Consider the following 14,369-nt stretch of genomic DNA (forward strand, 5'->3'; position numbering starts at 1 on the left):
TACAAAACGCCAAACCGTGACATTAACGGACGTACATTGTCTCCGTTTTTCGGCCTCTGTTTACAGTAGCAAAGAAACAAAGCGCCACCTATCGCGTTGGGACGTGTCCCGCAAGTGAAACCGCGTGGTGGTAGCAAAAAGGGTCAAACGTCTTTTTTAAACACCTCTCAAATCAGCTTCCTGCTTAAGGTCCACGGCGTGCCTATCGCGCATATGGCGAACGTGGTCCGGTCGCGGCACGACCAACCTTTGGTAACCGAGCATCGTCTGGCAAAAGCTCATGCCAGGACTGCTACCTGTTAGTGCGATAGGGGTGCGTGCCGTATCACCGGCTAGCGTGTTTTGGGCAAGTGACGGTTTTGCCGGACCCCCAAAGTATAAAACTATCCCACCAAGGGACCTAGTAGGTACAGTCACCGCGCCATCCCCATCGGTAGAACACCAGCATAGGCGTCCGCCCAATCCAACTGTCTGGAGAGTTTCAAGTGAATTAGCATTTGCAAGCCAATCTCGTCGAAATGGTCAACATGGGATCCGTCACCGTAGTGATCGTCGGCGCCAGCCTCTTGATGCTGGCCTCTGCCCATCCCCAACATTTCTATGAACGTGGACCTCAAACTCTGTTCCAGGGACACCACGAAAATCAAGTCGAGACCCATTCGAAGTGCTCCAACAAGCTGCACCCGGTTTCGGTTGGGGATGCCAACCCGACCTACCGGCCGGCATCGTACTCCGAGTTCCTTGAGGTCCTGCTAGACTGCTTCAACACCCTGCGCATCCCGCTGCAGCGGTTCCCCGCGTACCTGGCCGGTCTGTTCCCGGAGGATGCGGAAACCAAGTGCCTGCTCCGTTGCGTGGCCATCAAGCTGGGAGTCTACAGCGACGAGACTGGTGCCGATCTTGAGCGCCACTGCCTGCAGTTCGGATTGGGCGAGTGCTGCGATGCCTTTGCCCAGCGTCACGCCCTCTGCCTGCAGCAAAACTCGGTCCCGTGCCCGGACCGCTGCACGGCCGCCTACAAGCAGGAACTCTGCTTCCAGGAGCCGATGGCCAAGTACATGGACTTCCACTTCAACGACTTCGTCGCTCAGATGCACAAGGTCAAGTGTAGCCACAACATGCCCATGCTGCATCCTTAAGCACCATCGATAGACCGGAGAACTGATGGCGGGGCCACCCAGAGGAATCGGCTTGTTGGGTCGTCCTGCTTTGAATCGGTTTTAAACTTGTGCACATCAAAGTACGGCGGCCGACTTTTGGCCCACACGTTTCTCTCGCGTTGATGTAAGAAAATCGATCAAAGCAGGCAGTAAAAGAAACATCACAACCGCACCCCTCGCCAACCAAATCAAGTACCCCCGCGCAGCACACACACAGCGATAATAAAAACAATCAATATAGCACATAAAACTATCAACCGACCTACGTCATTTCTGTCTCCTCGGTTGACACGAAACCGGCCCAACATTGCGGAGGCACTTTTGCGGAGTTCTACGATCGTCAACCAGTATTCATGCTGCACGAATCGTCACGATTCTGCCATCGATCAACACAAAACACAGTGCGCGGCCTCAAACAAGATGGTTTCCTCAACATTGCCGGCTTGTCCTATCGCATGAAAGTAACTTTCTTATTCTCCGTGTTACTAAAAAAAAAACCGTCAGATAAAAGCCGGACGTATGGTCCACTGGTCAGTGACAGATAAAGAAAAGCAGTCCCCACATTAGCCTCTCATTGTGATCGCGCTATCGTTAAGAAGCTGCTTCAAACAAAAGGCATTTCTTGCTTTTCGTGGTATATTGGCGTGAACGAGCTTGTTGTTTTTACGCGGTTTCGCTTTTCGCTTTGGCTCTCGCTTTAAACCGCGCCCCACACCGCGCAGCACACAAGACAATTGGAGAATTTTCAATAATTAAATATTCATTTTTCACAACCACTACGGTGCACACACACGTAGAGGGTTACACAACGCCGTAAGCCATACTGCATTCGTGACATGCACCTGCCGCGGTAAGGGAGAGTGTTATGCCCCTCTTTCGAGGCCTAGAGGGTGGGCCGGTCCCGTGGCCTCGCAGTGTGGAACGACATCGAATCAATAAGCGTAGCAATTTTGTGGCCGTTCGTTGAACTTTAAACCGTTGCTGCAGTTGGCATTCGAAGCAAGAGCAGCACAAGCGATTCTCCACAGCCTACGCAGATGTAGAACATTGTTGCTGCGGCTCTGAAATCCATTGTGCAAAATTCCGCAGTGACACCGAGCCGGAACTCCGGGGGAAGCTTCTTTATCTTCGTTTCCAGACAATCACTTTTTTCCTCTGCAACTACACTGCATACGGCCACAACCACCTCCAGCGCTTTCCCCGAACTGCGCCAACGGAAAGGTTTCACGTTTCCAAGCGCCAGCAACACGGTTTTCACTTACGCGATCCACGAGAATGGACGACTCGGACAAAAAGGGCACTTTGCGGTAGCTGCCGTCGTCACGGATGCACGGTCTCGCTGGCTACCTACTGGCACTGTCACCGTAATCACCCGCTTCGCTATCACCCAGAAGGGGCGAGAGATGCATCCCGTTTAGAATTTCACTCTCCGCTGGAAATGGGGCGTGTTTCATCATCGTTTTCTTCACGTGCCGCATCGTTGTTACGCAGAAACCAGAAGCTCATCGTTCGGCCAACAACAATTGACGAGCGAAAAAGTACGGTTCTTCTGCTCCAGTTGCTATTCCCGGCACTCCATACACGGCAAACCCCAGAGAGCCAGACCCAGACGTGTCAATCGCGATTGCTGTTGCCACTGTTGCACGCGATTAATACAAACTCAGCACCTATTTTACACATTATCTTGCCTTTTTTGCGGTCGACAACAACAGCGAACAGAAACAAACGAAACCAAAGAACGGACCAGAACGGAATGAAGGAATTTACTGTCAGGCGGTGACGAACAGTTCGGGCGGCTCGAACTACGATGACGCGAATGATCGCCGTCGTCTTCGTCGACATCAGTGACAGCCGCGGCGGCTGATATTTGAACAGTAGATATTTTCACTATTTTCGACGCACATGGAAACCGAAACGAACCGAATTTAAAGGTTTGTTTTCATCACAATCGTTTTAATATTTTTTAGTTAACAATTTGGCTTTGTCATCAATTCACTAACTCGATTTTGGATTTCGTCTGTAATTCTACTGTCAGATGGGCTGTCATTGGCTTTGTTTGATGACGCTACGACACAAAGTAAACACAAAGCTTGAAAAGGTCGCAAAAACTGCAATTCGGTGAAAATAAGTGCTCTCAAAATGAATAAGTCTCGAAATGGGGCGTTGAAGAAAGTTTGCAGCTATCACAAGTGCATGAATTCATCAACATCGAATCCAGATCTAACGTTTTTTATATTCCCAAAAGATCTTGAACGGCGCATAAAGTGGGTTAAAAATGCCGGATTAAGCGAGAAAGATGCTGAAGACAAAACCCTTTATCTTTGCGAAGTGCATTTTAAGAATATTTATATGTGCCAGAGTCAACGGCGAAAATTACTGCTGCAGACCGCAGTACCCTATCCGTTCGATGAGATGCCAAAGTTGAATCATGAATCGGAAAGCATGGAATCGTTAGAATTGCCTGAATCGGTAGCTTACAAGGAGGAGCACATCGTTGAGCTTGAAACAATGGTGTTCTCCGAAATGGACAACGTCGAAGAAACCGCCATGATCCATGAAGGTAAGAAATACCGGTAGCCAAAAGTAAATTAATAAACACATTCGCAATGTTCTGGATCTGATTGTAGATATGGTCGATCGAGAAAGCTATTCCGCTGAACCCATGGACAACGAAATTATCGAAACCACTTCTGAAAATTCAACGATATTCGCTCGCAAACGAAAGGATCCCGTAACGCAGATAGCCAAAATGAAGGCAAAGCTGCATTCCATAAACAGAAAAAAGGGAACAACCACAACAGGCAAAGCCAATGAGTTTACCCTACAGCTGAACGACGGAACGCTCATTCGAAAAGTAAATGTTACCTCAAATCAATTGAAATCACTTAACCACAAGCAAACGGGATATCGTCCGGCGACAGCGACTGTAGCACCACAGGAATCCACCGCCGAGTCAGCTACGAAGTACACCGCCGAATCGTCATGTACATCGTCTACGAATGCTGTAGAAATTATTGAACAAACGGAAGAAAGTTTATCTAACAATGGCAGCGACGATGAGTCGGAGAAAGTTCAGATCAACGAGTTCATCTTCAAAGGTGAAGAGTATGTGCAGATGCCGAAATCATTCTACAGAAAGCAGCTAGAGGAGTTGCGGCGAAAAGTGGCACGCTACGAGCACGTATTGCAAGTAATGCGCGAAGCTATGGACCACGCGAATTCTGCCGATAATTAAGAAAATTTTATATGTAAAACACTGTAAATGTTTTATTTTATTGTAACTGAAATTCTCATTAAAGGTTTTATTGCCCTGGCTTCATGTATTCATGATGATTCACATGTTTTGTGTTCGTTATTGAAACGTTTCTTAAGGTCTTTCAGTTCTTTGATTAACGTTAATTTGCTCCGTCCCGCGTACTCGGGATAGAACTCAGCTATAATCTCTTTTTGTAGAGCTGCTTCTTCGGTCAGAACAACTATGGGTTCTGTTTGTGTGTAAACGTTCCGTTGTTCTCTGGTCCCACTTGGAGGGTATAATTTTTCTATTCCTACAAGTTCGTTATGTATTACTTCGACCAGTTCCACGCCATGTTCCTCATCTAGCAACTCATGTTCGTCTCTCGTGTACGGTTGTAGTTGATCCGCGTCTTCTGATTCCTCGTCCGCACTAATAGAATCATCGACAAACGTGGGTGCTTCCACCGCAGGGCATAGCTTTATCGATAAATCTTGTTTGTTTTTTGCAAACATGCTGGGCAGATGGTACATGGCCGACTTCCTGAAGTGTTTTAACTGGGGCACCGCGGTAGAATTCAGCTTTCGAGACTGGCGGTTGCGGTAGTCCGGTTGCTGGAAATGTTGTGTACACACGACATAGTTCTTTGCCAGAACCGATAGACTTATATGTTGCAGCCGTAACGCCGATTGCCACCTTTCCAACATTTCTGGGTGCATAGGAAAACGATGACAGAGAATTGTTCGGTCAGATGCCTTGCAAACTATACAAGAACGCGTCATTTTGTTCACATGCTGAATACAGGCTGAAATATTCCACACAAAATATTATGCATAACAATGTATGAAACGGATGAGGGATGAGTTCTATTCTTGCCGCTTGTTTAGCGTATATTTCGATTGTTTACAGCATCGATTTGTGTACAGTATAAAAGCCCAAACGTTTTGGATCACATTCGAAAGAAGACGCCCGTTTCTTGAAAAGCGAATGTTTTGTTTGTAAGCTTCACCATTATCGAAGAATACGCTTAAATTTTTAATTGCACAGCACAGCGGTCGTAAATTCGTTTATGCTAAAAGCGAAGAATGTATTTAGGGACTAGCAATCAATGTCCACCCTGTACTTTTCCATCGAACCAAAATGTCAAACAGTGACATCGCGCTGTCAAGTATCACGGTCGCAGGAAAAACAGTCGCCTGCGAAGAGATTTTTTAACCCCTCAGTTTTCGTTGGAGAAAGATGGCTGCATCAGGAAAATTGACCCTGCTTGTGAGTATCAATGGAACACAAAATAAGGAACTAAACTAGACAACCCCGTGTCTGTCGGCTGATTTGATTTGTTTTGCCTGACTAATCGACCGTTCCGGAATGGGTTATGTCAAGAAGGAAGGCTTCTATTTTACGGTTATGTAATTTGCGAACATTTTTACAGGCTCGTCAACTGAGCACCAGCTCAGCCACCGCTCAGCTGGTAAAGCCCCCGGTGCAGGTATTTGGTCTGGAGGGCCGCTATGCATGTGCCCTTTACTCGGCCGCTTCTAAGACGAAGGCTCTCGACGCGGTGGAGAAAGATCTGAAAGGGCTGCAGAATCAGATGCGAACGGATGCCAAGGTGCGCGATCTGCTGCGAGATCCGACGACCAAGCGAAACGTAAAGGCGGCAGCACTTAAGGATGTGGCCGCAAAGGTAAAGTATAATGCTGCTACCGGTAACCTGCTGACCGTGCTCGCCGAAAACGGTCGTCTCGGCCGTCTGGACGGTATTATCAACGCTTTCAGCTTGATCATGGCCGCCGAACGCGGTGAAGTGGTGTGCGAGGTGAAAACCGCCAAACCACTGGATGATGGTCAGCGTAAGCAGCTGGAAAATGCCCTCAAGGTACGGCAACTAAAGAGCGAACCTCACTCTGCAGATCCTTCCCGTTAAAGTTTATGGAAATATTATTTTCTGCTTTCGTAGGCATTCCTGAAACCAAACCAAACGATCCAATTGACCGCAAAGGTAGATACTTCGCTGATCGGTGGCATGGTTGTGTCAATCGGTGACAAGTACGTCGACATGAGTGTGGCCAGCAAAATCAAGAAGTACACCGACATCATCACGTCGCCCGTCTAAAGCCGGTCGCGGTTTCCGATAGCGCTGCCTTAGGGCTGTGCTGAGCGTATGGGGTTTGCTGCAAGTTAGCAGATGGTTGGGACGACCGTGTTGTTCATAAACAGGTGCTCTGCGCGGTACGTTCCTGGCCACTTAGAAGTGTAATATTGCCGCTAGCCGATAAAATAAAATACCAGCCCTTTGAGGACTACAAAACGTAGCGATTCGGATCATTCGGCTGAGAGAAAAGAAAATGAAACGAAAGGCCACATATTGGCCACTTAGAGTGCAGTATCGCCACCAGTTTTTTTTGCACTGTTTCCGGATTGGAGTATACAGCAACACCAAGTTCATATCTGCATACTGCGATTCATCAAAGACGGTATATTTCGCACATTTTGAGGGATTGAACAGATTTCCGTTATGAGTGATAACGATGCCGAAACATTCTCCTGCCGGCTCTGATTCAGCAATCAAAGGAAGAATAGTTTTTGAATTCAAATAGGGAAGCAAAGGAACGATACACCATTGGACATGGGGATGGACTGTCTCTGTTTCTGCTTCGTCAATCCCTTTCTCCTGTCTTGATAATAGTGGCTTGAGTATCGAAGCAAAAAAATGTGAGCTACAGAAGCTGCAGAAAAAAATGCGATAGTGAAAATTGCGGAAAAGTGGCTTCATGCAGCAAAATAAGACCAGTTATGCCCGCAAGGAATCGCAGCAGGCGTCCGACTATATTAGATGTGGTCGACACCACCGGATTTTTTCTAGGATGTCTTTTCTTCCTCATCCTCTACCTCGTCGTCTTCTGAGCCGTCCGCCTCTTCGCCAAACTCTTCGCAGCCTTCGCCGTCCTCGTCATCGTCCTCCTGTTCCACCTCAACGTCCGGAACCAGGTAGTACTGGAGCGGATTTGGCCACAGATCGTCCTTAATCAGCTCAGCGATGTCATCGTTGATTGGATCGTTGTTATCGGTGAACCAATCGAAAAACGTCCGATACTCCAGGCGGCGTTTCCGCCGAACATCGGTCAGCTTCTTCGGCAGCGACTTCGTCAGATCATGATCCGGTTTCCATTTGATCGCCGTGCTGGACGAAACGGGACTTTCTGTGGATGGAAACACGTGGAAAACGGTCCTTTATCTGATACGCCTACGAAACGGAGGATAAAAGGCAACTTACCGCCACTCGAGCCCAAGTTGAACTCCTTCGTGATGACCTTGTTTTCAAAGTACGGATTCTCCTCGAAATGGAAGTGAATCCGGTACCCGCTCTTGATGTCATCAAACTCTTCCACCTCGAGCTTTTCCATAAACTGTAAGCACTCCTCTTCCTCCTCCTCGAGGATGCCGGAAATTTGTGGATGGTTGACAATGGCCGTCACCCAGAAGTTTGGAATGCGTTTGATCATGTCGTTGCGCTTCGTGTAGTACGGTTTGCGCAGAGCGTTGTACTTCTGCTCCACCTTCAGTATTTCCTCGCTGGCCTTCTCATTCAGAGCGTCGATATCGTTCTGGCAACTGTCGACCGCCTCCAGTGCCACCGACTCGTCCTCCAGAGCGTCCACGGACTTCTTCGCCTTTTTCGCTGTTGACGCCATCGTGCGACGGAGAATGCAAGCGGAGCGCCAAGCGGGAAATCTAGAAACACTCGACTACAGGCGCACACCCGAGACAACAGTCGCTTAGCGGATGGTGGCAAACGGCTGGCACGGACTTTGCGGTACCGATTAGTAGCGAATGTTCCGGAATATTTTTTCCACTTAGTATTTGCGCGTTATAAGCTGTTTTATGTTTCTTCTTCCTTACCGCACACAACACACGATCTCACAGTAGCGCGTTCTTGCCGCTTGCTAACAATCGTCTCCTCCTCTTTTTTCACTGTCTGACGTTTGATGATTGCTTTGCAAAAAAAGCCGGCCGCCAGTGCTGCCATTCGCCGTTTTGGCTACAGTAAATCTACGCGGTCGTCAATTGAAACCAATTATTCTTTATGTTTCACGCCCTGGTGAAACGTTTCAGAATGCCTCAATTTAATTGTTTCTGTTTTCACCTGTTTTTCCAGGAAATTCCGATCTTTGATAATATTTTCCCACTATCCTGGGGTTCGTTTACTGTGTACCACGATTCAGACGAATGAAAGTTGTAACTGTCATTTGCGCATGGACACGCACACACAGGTAGTTACACGCTCTAATCAAAGCCATCAGCGGCCATTCGGAAGATTCGGTGTCGACCTGTCCGGTTTCGCTTACTTGCAGACGCGTGAACAATTTTCTCAAACAATGTCGTCCGCTGACCAGCAAACCTCGACGGCCACCACTGGTCAACCGCATCTACAGCAGCAGGATCTGTCTAAGCTGGTAAGCACTTTGGTTGTCGCCCTTTTCATTGAAAGCAGCTCGTTTCCCGTGGGACGCGTTCCTGCGATACGATGCCAACAAGACAATTTCAAGCTAGGTTTCGATGCATTCCGGTACATTGAACCGTTTTACTGTGGTACACTAGTGTTTTAAATAGTGCCACACGGAGGATTACCGCGACAACGGTCTCTCCGGTAAGGTGTTGTTTGACCATAGCTGATGCAACGATGGCCCCACTGTGGGGTGGGTTTTGTAGGTTAGGATTCCTCAAGCACCGTGAACAGCGAATTAAAATCAACTGAAAAAGTGACAGGAAAAGCTACGGTCCATGCTGTTCACGCTGTGAACATTTCTAAACATTCTCTAATTATTGCTCTCCGTTTTTAGGACATTACCAAGCTGACCCCACTTTCGCCGGAAGTAATTTCTCGACAGGCTACGATCAATATCGGAACCATTGGTCATGTAGCGCACGGAAAATCGACAGTTGTTAAAGCCATTTCTGGCGTACAGACCGTACGCTTCAAGAACGAGCTGGAGCGCAACATTACAATTAAACTTGGTAAGTGCAACCTGACACTGTCTGCCGACAGGGACATTTGTTTAAAGTGCCAATTACATGCAACGACGACAACCTCCTTTGTCGCATAATAATACTCTGTCCTATACATAACGATTCTTGCGGTTCGACCACCTGGTCGTTCGCTTTTCGCGTCTTGGTCCCTCACCGCTTTCTCATCCTGGCAACGGCGAACAGTTTAAGTGAAATCGCTGCTATCGTTAAGTATGCCGTGACAATCAAGTGTCCTTCTTTAGTGAGTGAAAATTATCAAAGTGCCAAACCAAATGACGCTAATCACAAATGCCCACATCAGCGTGAGGGTCATGAAAGATACACTGGAACATGCCGAACACGTGCCTCCTTCACAAGAATAATTGTTCTAGCGATTTTGCACAATGGCGAGATATGCGGGTGCTGCGAGAGATGGGAGAAAGCGAGAGAAAATACGGACGCGTCGACAGCGCCCGATCAGTCGCATGATCGCAACTGATGAAAGACTTAGTTACGACTAAGTACTAGAAAGTAAACGACAAACGTTTTGACAAGTTCCATTTGGTAGCATTGTTAGTTAAGGACAACAGTTAAGGAGCAATAATGATGCAAACGTATTTCCCTTTCCCTCTCATTATCTCTCTTCCCGCTATCCGCCCACCGTACGTTGCGCCGGCCGGGTTGCCTTCCAGAACCTTTATCTCCGAAGACCATCCATGCGTTGACCACCGATAGTCAAGCGTTGCAGAACTATATACAAAAGACTCGTGAACGATATAAGGTTCCGAGCTGTTCCAGTTCACCGGTGAAAGAAGAGGTGGCCGGTAGCAAAAAAAGCAACAACAAAAAGCGTAAACGGTCCCACGGAGTGCTTCTTAGCCCGGGAACAACGGCTACCGACTCCAACGCCAATCACAAGAAACAAGCGAGGATCGAGCATTTTTTTAAACTCTCCCCGCCATCGTCCAGCAAATTAGCTCGGGAAGCGAAGATTCCGAACGGCTGTGACGGGATGACTCACACGTCGATGACTAAAGTCGTTACAAGAGCTCATGTGATGAAGCAAGAAGTAGAAAAAATCGAGCCTAGAAAGGGTCGTACGAAAAAGGTCCATCAAGCGATTGTGACCCGACCGCCTTTGCCTGATCGGAAACCTGTGCTGGTGAAGGCGAAAGTCGTTACAACACCTCATGTGATGAAGCAAGAAGTAGAAAAAATCGAGACTAGAAACGCTCGTTCGAGAAAGGTCAAACAAGCGATTGTGACCCGACCGCCTTTGCGTGATCGGAAACCTGTGCCCGTCAAGGCGGAAAATGGGCTCTGCATTACACCACCGATCAGCGACGGATCTAACAGCGATGAATGTAACACGAGTCTACAGCATTACCCTCTTTCGATAGCGAAGGGAGAAGAAAGTTCATCTCAAGCGGTGTCCAACCGGAGGCACTCTTTACCAATCAAGCTGAAAGTGGGTGACAGTAAGTCGAAGAAAGCAAACACTCAAGCGATGGTGGTCGATTCAGAGTACAAAGTAGAAAAAATTCTCGATGTTCAGATCATTGCTGATGCTCCGTATTTCCTCATTAAATGGAAAAATTACAGTTCCAACGATAACACTTGGGAATCGTTAAAGAACGTGCGAAGTTGCTCACTATTGGATGACTTTCTGTCCCAAGCACTAACGGGTGACAGTGTGCGGTTCACGATCAGTGACATTCAACAGGCAGTCCGAACGAGCGATCAGTACCGTGAGGCACTAACCCTGCATGAGGGAGGGCTTAAAACCGCAAAGAAAATACTATCGGAGTATGAACAGTACGATTTTGACCAACTGCGCTCCGATTTACTCTTGATGGCCAAATTGTGGATCAATCGTTCACGCAGTAAGCAAATCTGGGACCGAATCGTACAGGCCATGTGCTGGGAGTTGTCGTTTTTGAAGCGCAAAGCGCAACTGGAACAGTTGCTGGCCTTTGAAACTCAGATCAACCGGCATGAGCCGACGCTCCGTGTGGTCGTGGCGAACGATCATGATCTGGATCCACCGCCCAGCAGCTTTACGTATGTGCGTTCGAACTTTGGAGGCGACCACATCACCATACCAAACGATCCTCCCTACGGTTGTGAGTGTAGTCCGTGTAATGGGCGGGCCGGGGCCTGTTGTGGTCCGATGGCTGGCGGCCAGTTTGCGTACACTGCCAAGCGTAGGTTACGGTTACTTCCTGGTGCACCAATCTACGAGTGCAATAAACGGTGCAGCTGTGGACCGGACTGCCCCAATCGAGTGGTGCAGAACGGGAGCCGCTGTAACCTGACGCTGTTTAAAACGTCCAACGGGCGCGGATGGGGACTCAAGACGAACGTTAGCATATACGAACGCCAGTACATTAGCGAGTACTGCGGCGAGGTGATTACCCACGAAGAGGCTGAAAAACGTGGCCGCATGCATGATTCCATCGGGCGCACGTATCTGTTCGATTTGGATTTTAACGGTGCAGATACGCCGTTCACAATGGATGCCACGCAGTTTGGCAATATTTCACGATTCTACAACCACTCGTGCGATCCAAACTGCGGCATCTGGTCCGTATGGGTTGACTGTCTCGATCCGAATCTACCGCGATTGGCACTGTTCGCTTTACGGCGGATCGAACCGGGCGAGGAACTGACGTTCAACTATAACTCCCAAATGGGTGCGACCGGCGACAGTGCGTCGGAGGAGGGCGAAGCGGTAAATGGCGACGCTTCCACCGGCTCCAGAAACATAGCACAATTTTCGGAGTGTCTCTGCGGCAGTTCAAAATGTCGGAAGTATATTTTCTGATGACTTGTGTTCATCTTAACCCCAAGGATTCAACTTTTGCGACACGTCTGAGAATAAATAGGATTCCATGAAGGATTATGTGGATAACAGCCCCAGAACTTACCCAAGCCATTATCGGAATTGAAGCAATTCGCACACAATGTTTGGGCGTGAAACACACAGTGACTTTTCTCTATTAAGCGTTATGTGTGGTAAAAAAGAATAAAAGAGAATACTAATTTGTAATTTATTATTTGTTGGAATTTATTATACAAGTTATGGATCCGTGAGTAACGATCGTTTTAAGCGATGGATACGGCAGGTTAGTATACAGCTGGCCACTCGCCACTGGTCGATTTCTTCTATTTCTTGTAAGCGTATTACTCTATGGACAAAGTGTGTGTGTGTCTCTACGCAGCAACCAGAAACGGAACGTTAATTTTCCCGCTTTTCTGTCTCCTCTTTTCACCTGCGCAGGTTACGCCAATGCGAAGATTTACAAATGTGACAATCCGAAATGCCTACGGCCGACGTGCTTCACATCCGGCGGTTCGAGCAAGGACGACAGCTTCCCATGCTACCGTCCGGCCTGTACCGGTCGCTTCCAGTTGGTGCGCCACGTCAGCTTCGTCGACTGCCCCGGCCACGACATTCTCATGGCAACGATGTTGAACGGTGCCGCCGTTATGGATGCCGCCCTGCTGCTGATTGCCGGCAACGAGTCATGCCCGCAGCCCCAAACGTCCGAGCATCTGGCCGCGATCGAGATCATGAAGTTAAAGCACATCATCATCCTGCAGAACAAGATCGACCTGGTGAAGGACACGCAGGCGAAGGAACAGTACGATCAGATCGTAAAGTTTGTGCAGGGCACGGTGGCCGAAGGGGCCCCGATCATTCCGATATCGGCCCAGCTCAAGTACAACATCGAGGTACTGTGCGAGTACATTACGAAGAAGATTCCGATCCCGCCACGAAACTTTATCGATCCACCGCGGCTCATCGTGATCCGCTCGTTCGACGTCAACAAGCCGGGCTGTGAGGTGAACGATCTGAAGGGTGGCGTGGCCGGTGGTTCGATTCTGCGCGGTGTCCTCAAGGTCGGCCAGGAGATCGAGGTTCGGCCCGGCCTGGTGAGCAAAGATGCCGAGGGCAAGCTGACCTGCAAGCCCATCTTCTCGCGCATCGTTTCGCTGTACACCGAGCAAAACGAGCTGCAGTTTGCCGTGCCCGGTGGTCTGATCGGGGTCGGCACGAAGATCGAACCAACGCTCTGCCGTGCCGATCGGTTGGTCGGCCAGGTGCTGGGAGCCGTCGGTGCGCTGCCGAACATCTTCATCGAACTGGAAGTGTCGTACTACCTGCTGAAGCGTCTGCTCGGCGTGCGCATGGAAGGTGACAAGAAGGGCGCCAAGGTGCAGAAGCTGGTGCGCCACGAGATGCTGCTGGTGAACATCGGTTCACTGAGTACCGGCGGCCGGGTGGTGGCCACGCGTGCCGATTTGGCCAAAATTGCCCTCACCAACCCCGTGTGTACGGAGAAGAACGAAAAGATCGCCCTCAGTCGGCGTGTCGAGAACCATTGGCGGTAAGGATCCGGAGATTGGTACCGCAGAACGAAAAATGCATTTTATTCTGTTTTTCTTTCTTCGTTGCAGTTTGATTGGCTGGGGTCAGATTCGTGGCGGAACCGTTATTGAACCGTTGAAGGAAAATTAAAAGAGACGCGACACATCATTTTTGGCGTAACGTTCTGACCATGTCTCTCGTATCGGCTAAACCAATTCAGTCAATAACATCAGCAGCGTGCGTGCACAGTTTCTTTGCCCTGACTTTTTGGGTTTTGTTTTTGTTGGGTTTCGGGAGGAAAATGATCGCCAGCAACCAGAGCAGCATGCAGGATCCATTTAACGTATCGTGCGACGTTGCAGATCGAACGAGCTTCGTCCGTTCTGCAAAGTCACGGGTGGATAGCGATATTCCGTGGCCACAGCTTAAAATTGAACGCAGCGGGACTATGTTTCACCCGGAATGTGCTAGGAAACCTACCGTCTGTAATGGCAGTAAACGAGAAATGCAGTTTCAAATACATAACCTCAGAAAAACGGGACAAAACCAACGCGTGTCGGGACATACATCGAAAGAAAGTTGCCGAAAAGAG

At 48.7% G+C, this 14,369-nt stretch overlaps 5 protein-coding genes across 6 annotated transcripts; 4 read left to right on the top strand and 1 right to left on the bottom strand.

Moving 5' to 3' along the window:
* Window positions 1-527: 527 nt before the first annotated feature.
* LOC128270018 (general odorant-binding protein 99a-like) lies at window positions 528-1,139 on the top strand. The gene has a single exon (XM_053007421.1). It carries the CDS (start codon window positions 528-530, stop codon window positions 1,137-1,139), a length of 612 nt encoding a protein of 203 aa, XP_052863381.1.
* Window positions 1,140-3,266: 2,127 nt separating this feature from the next.
* On the top strand, window positions 3,267-4,477 carry LOC128272894 (uncharacterized). 2 transcript variants are annotated; one of them, XM_053010778.1, is made up of 3 exons: window positions 3,342-3,424; window positions 3,490-3,720; window positions 3,788-4,477. In XM_053010778.1, coding segments are annotated over exons 1-3 (840 nt in total). In that variant the 5' UTR covers window positions 3,342-3,423; the 3' UTR covers window positions 4,396-4,477. The 2 variants fall into 2 exon arrangements, with proteins under 2 accessions (XP_052866737.1, XP_052866738.1); XM_053010777.1 differs by having other exon boundaries at window positions 3,267-3,720.
* Window positions 4,478-5,543: 1,066 nt separating this feature from the next.
* Window positions 5,544-6,714, top strand: LOC128274677 (ATP synthase subunit O, mitochondrial). Its single transcript, XM_053012945.1, has 3 exons — window positions 5,544-5,664; window positions 5,828-6,274; window positions 6,356-6,714. The coding sequence occupies exons 1-3, from the start codon at window positions 5,635-5,637 to the stop codon at window positions 6,509-6,511; spliced, it is 633 nt and encodes a 210-aa protein (XP_052868905.1). The 5' UTR covers window positions 5,544-5,634; the 3' UTR covers window positions 6,512-6,714.
* Window positions 6,715-6,851: 137 nt separating this feature from the next.
* LOC128274676 (protein SET) lies at window positions 6,852-8,330 on the bottom strand. Its single transcript, XM_053012944.1, has 2 exons — window positions 7,673-8,330; window positions 6,852-7,598 (listed from the first exon to the last, which is right to left on the bottom strand). The coding sequence occupies exons 1-2, from the start codon at window positions 8,088-8,090 to the stop codon at window positions 7,258-7,260; spliced, it is 759 nt and encodes a 252-aa protein (XP_052868904.1). The 5' UTR covers window positions 8,091-8,330; the 3' UTR covers window positions 6,852-7,257.
* A 390-nt stretch (window positions 8,331-8,720) lies between these two features.
* LOC128275293 (eukaryotic translation initiation factor 2 subunit 3-like) lies at window positions 8,721-14,312 on the top strand. The gene is made up of 4 exons (XM_053013750.1): window positions 8,721-8,852; window positions 9,240-9,414; window positions 12,686-13,796; window positions 13,867-14,312. Exons 1-4 carry the CDS (start codon window positions 8,775-8,777, stop codon window positions 13,925-13,927), a joined length of 1,425 nt encoding a protein of 474 aa, XP_052869710.1. The 5' UTR covers window positions 8,721-8,774; the 3' UTR covers window positions 13,928-14,312.
* Window positions 14,313-14,369: the final 57 nt, after the last annotated feature.

Source organism: Anopheles cruzii, chromosome 3 (assembly GCF_943734635.1).
Source record: "Anopheles cruzii chromosome 3, idAnoCruzAS_RS32_06, whole genome shotgun sequence".
Lineage (NCBI taxonomy): Eukaryota > Metazoa > Arthropoda > Insecta > Diptera > Culicidae > Anopheles > Anopheles cruzii.

What these genes read in the sequence shown, in the direction of transcription:
- LOC128272894 (XM_053010777.1), top strand. Translation starts at nt 3,300, where the DNA reads ATGAATAAGTCTCGAAATGGGGCGTTGAAGAAAGTTTGCAGCTATCAC. An exon ending in AACCGCCATGATCCATGAAG is followed by an intron (nt 3,721 to 3,787) that starts GTAAGAAATACC and finishes ATCTGATTGTAG; the next exon opens with ATATGGTCGATCGAGAAAGC.
- LOC128274676 (XM_053012944.1), bottom strand. Translation starts at nt 8,090, where the DNA reads ATGGCGTCAACAGCGAAAAAGGCGAAGAAGTCCGTGGACGCTCTGGAG. An exon ending in CAACTTGGGCTCGAGTGGCG is followed by an intron (nt 7,599 to 7,672) that starts GTAAGTTGCCTT and finishes TTCCATCCACAG; the next exon opens with AAAGTCCCGTTTCGTCCAGC.
- LOC128274677 (XM_053012945.1), top strand. Translation starts at nt 5,635, where the DNA reads ATGGCTGCATCAGGAAAATTGACCCTGCTT. An exon ending in CAGGAAAATTGACCCTGCTT is followed by an intron (nt 5,665 to 5,827) that starts GTGAGTATCAAT and finishes ACATTTTTACAG; the next exon opens with GCTCGTCAACTGAGCACCAG. An exon ending in AGCTGGAAAATGCCCTCAAG is followed by an intron (nt 6,275 to 6,355) that starts GTACGGCAACTA and finishes CTGCTTTCGTAG; the next exon opens with GCATTCCTGAAACCAAACCA.
- LOC128270018 (XM_053007421.1), top strand. Translation starts at nt 528, where the DNA reads ATGGGATCCGTCACCGTAGTGATCGTCGGCGCCAGCCTCTTGATGCTG.
- LOC128275293 (XM_053013750.1), top strand. Translation starts at nt 8,775, where the DNA reads ATGTCGTCCGCTGACCAGCAAACCTCGACGGCCACCACTGGTCAACCG. An exon ending in CAACATTACAATTAAACTTG is followed by an intron (nt 9,415 to 12,685) that starts GTAAGTGCAACC and finishes TCACCTGCGCAG; the next exon opens with GTTACGCCAATGCGAAGATT. An exon ending in CGTGTCGAGAACCATTGGCG is followed by an intron (nt 13,797 to 13,866) that starts GTAAGGATCCGG and finishes TCTTCGTTGCAG; the next exon opens with TTTGATTGGCTGGGGTCAGA.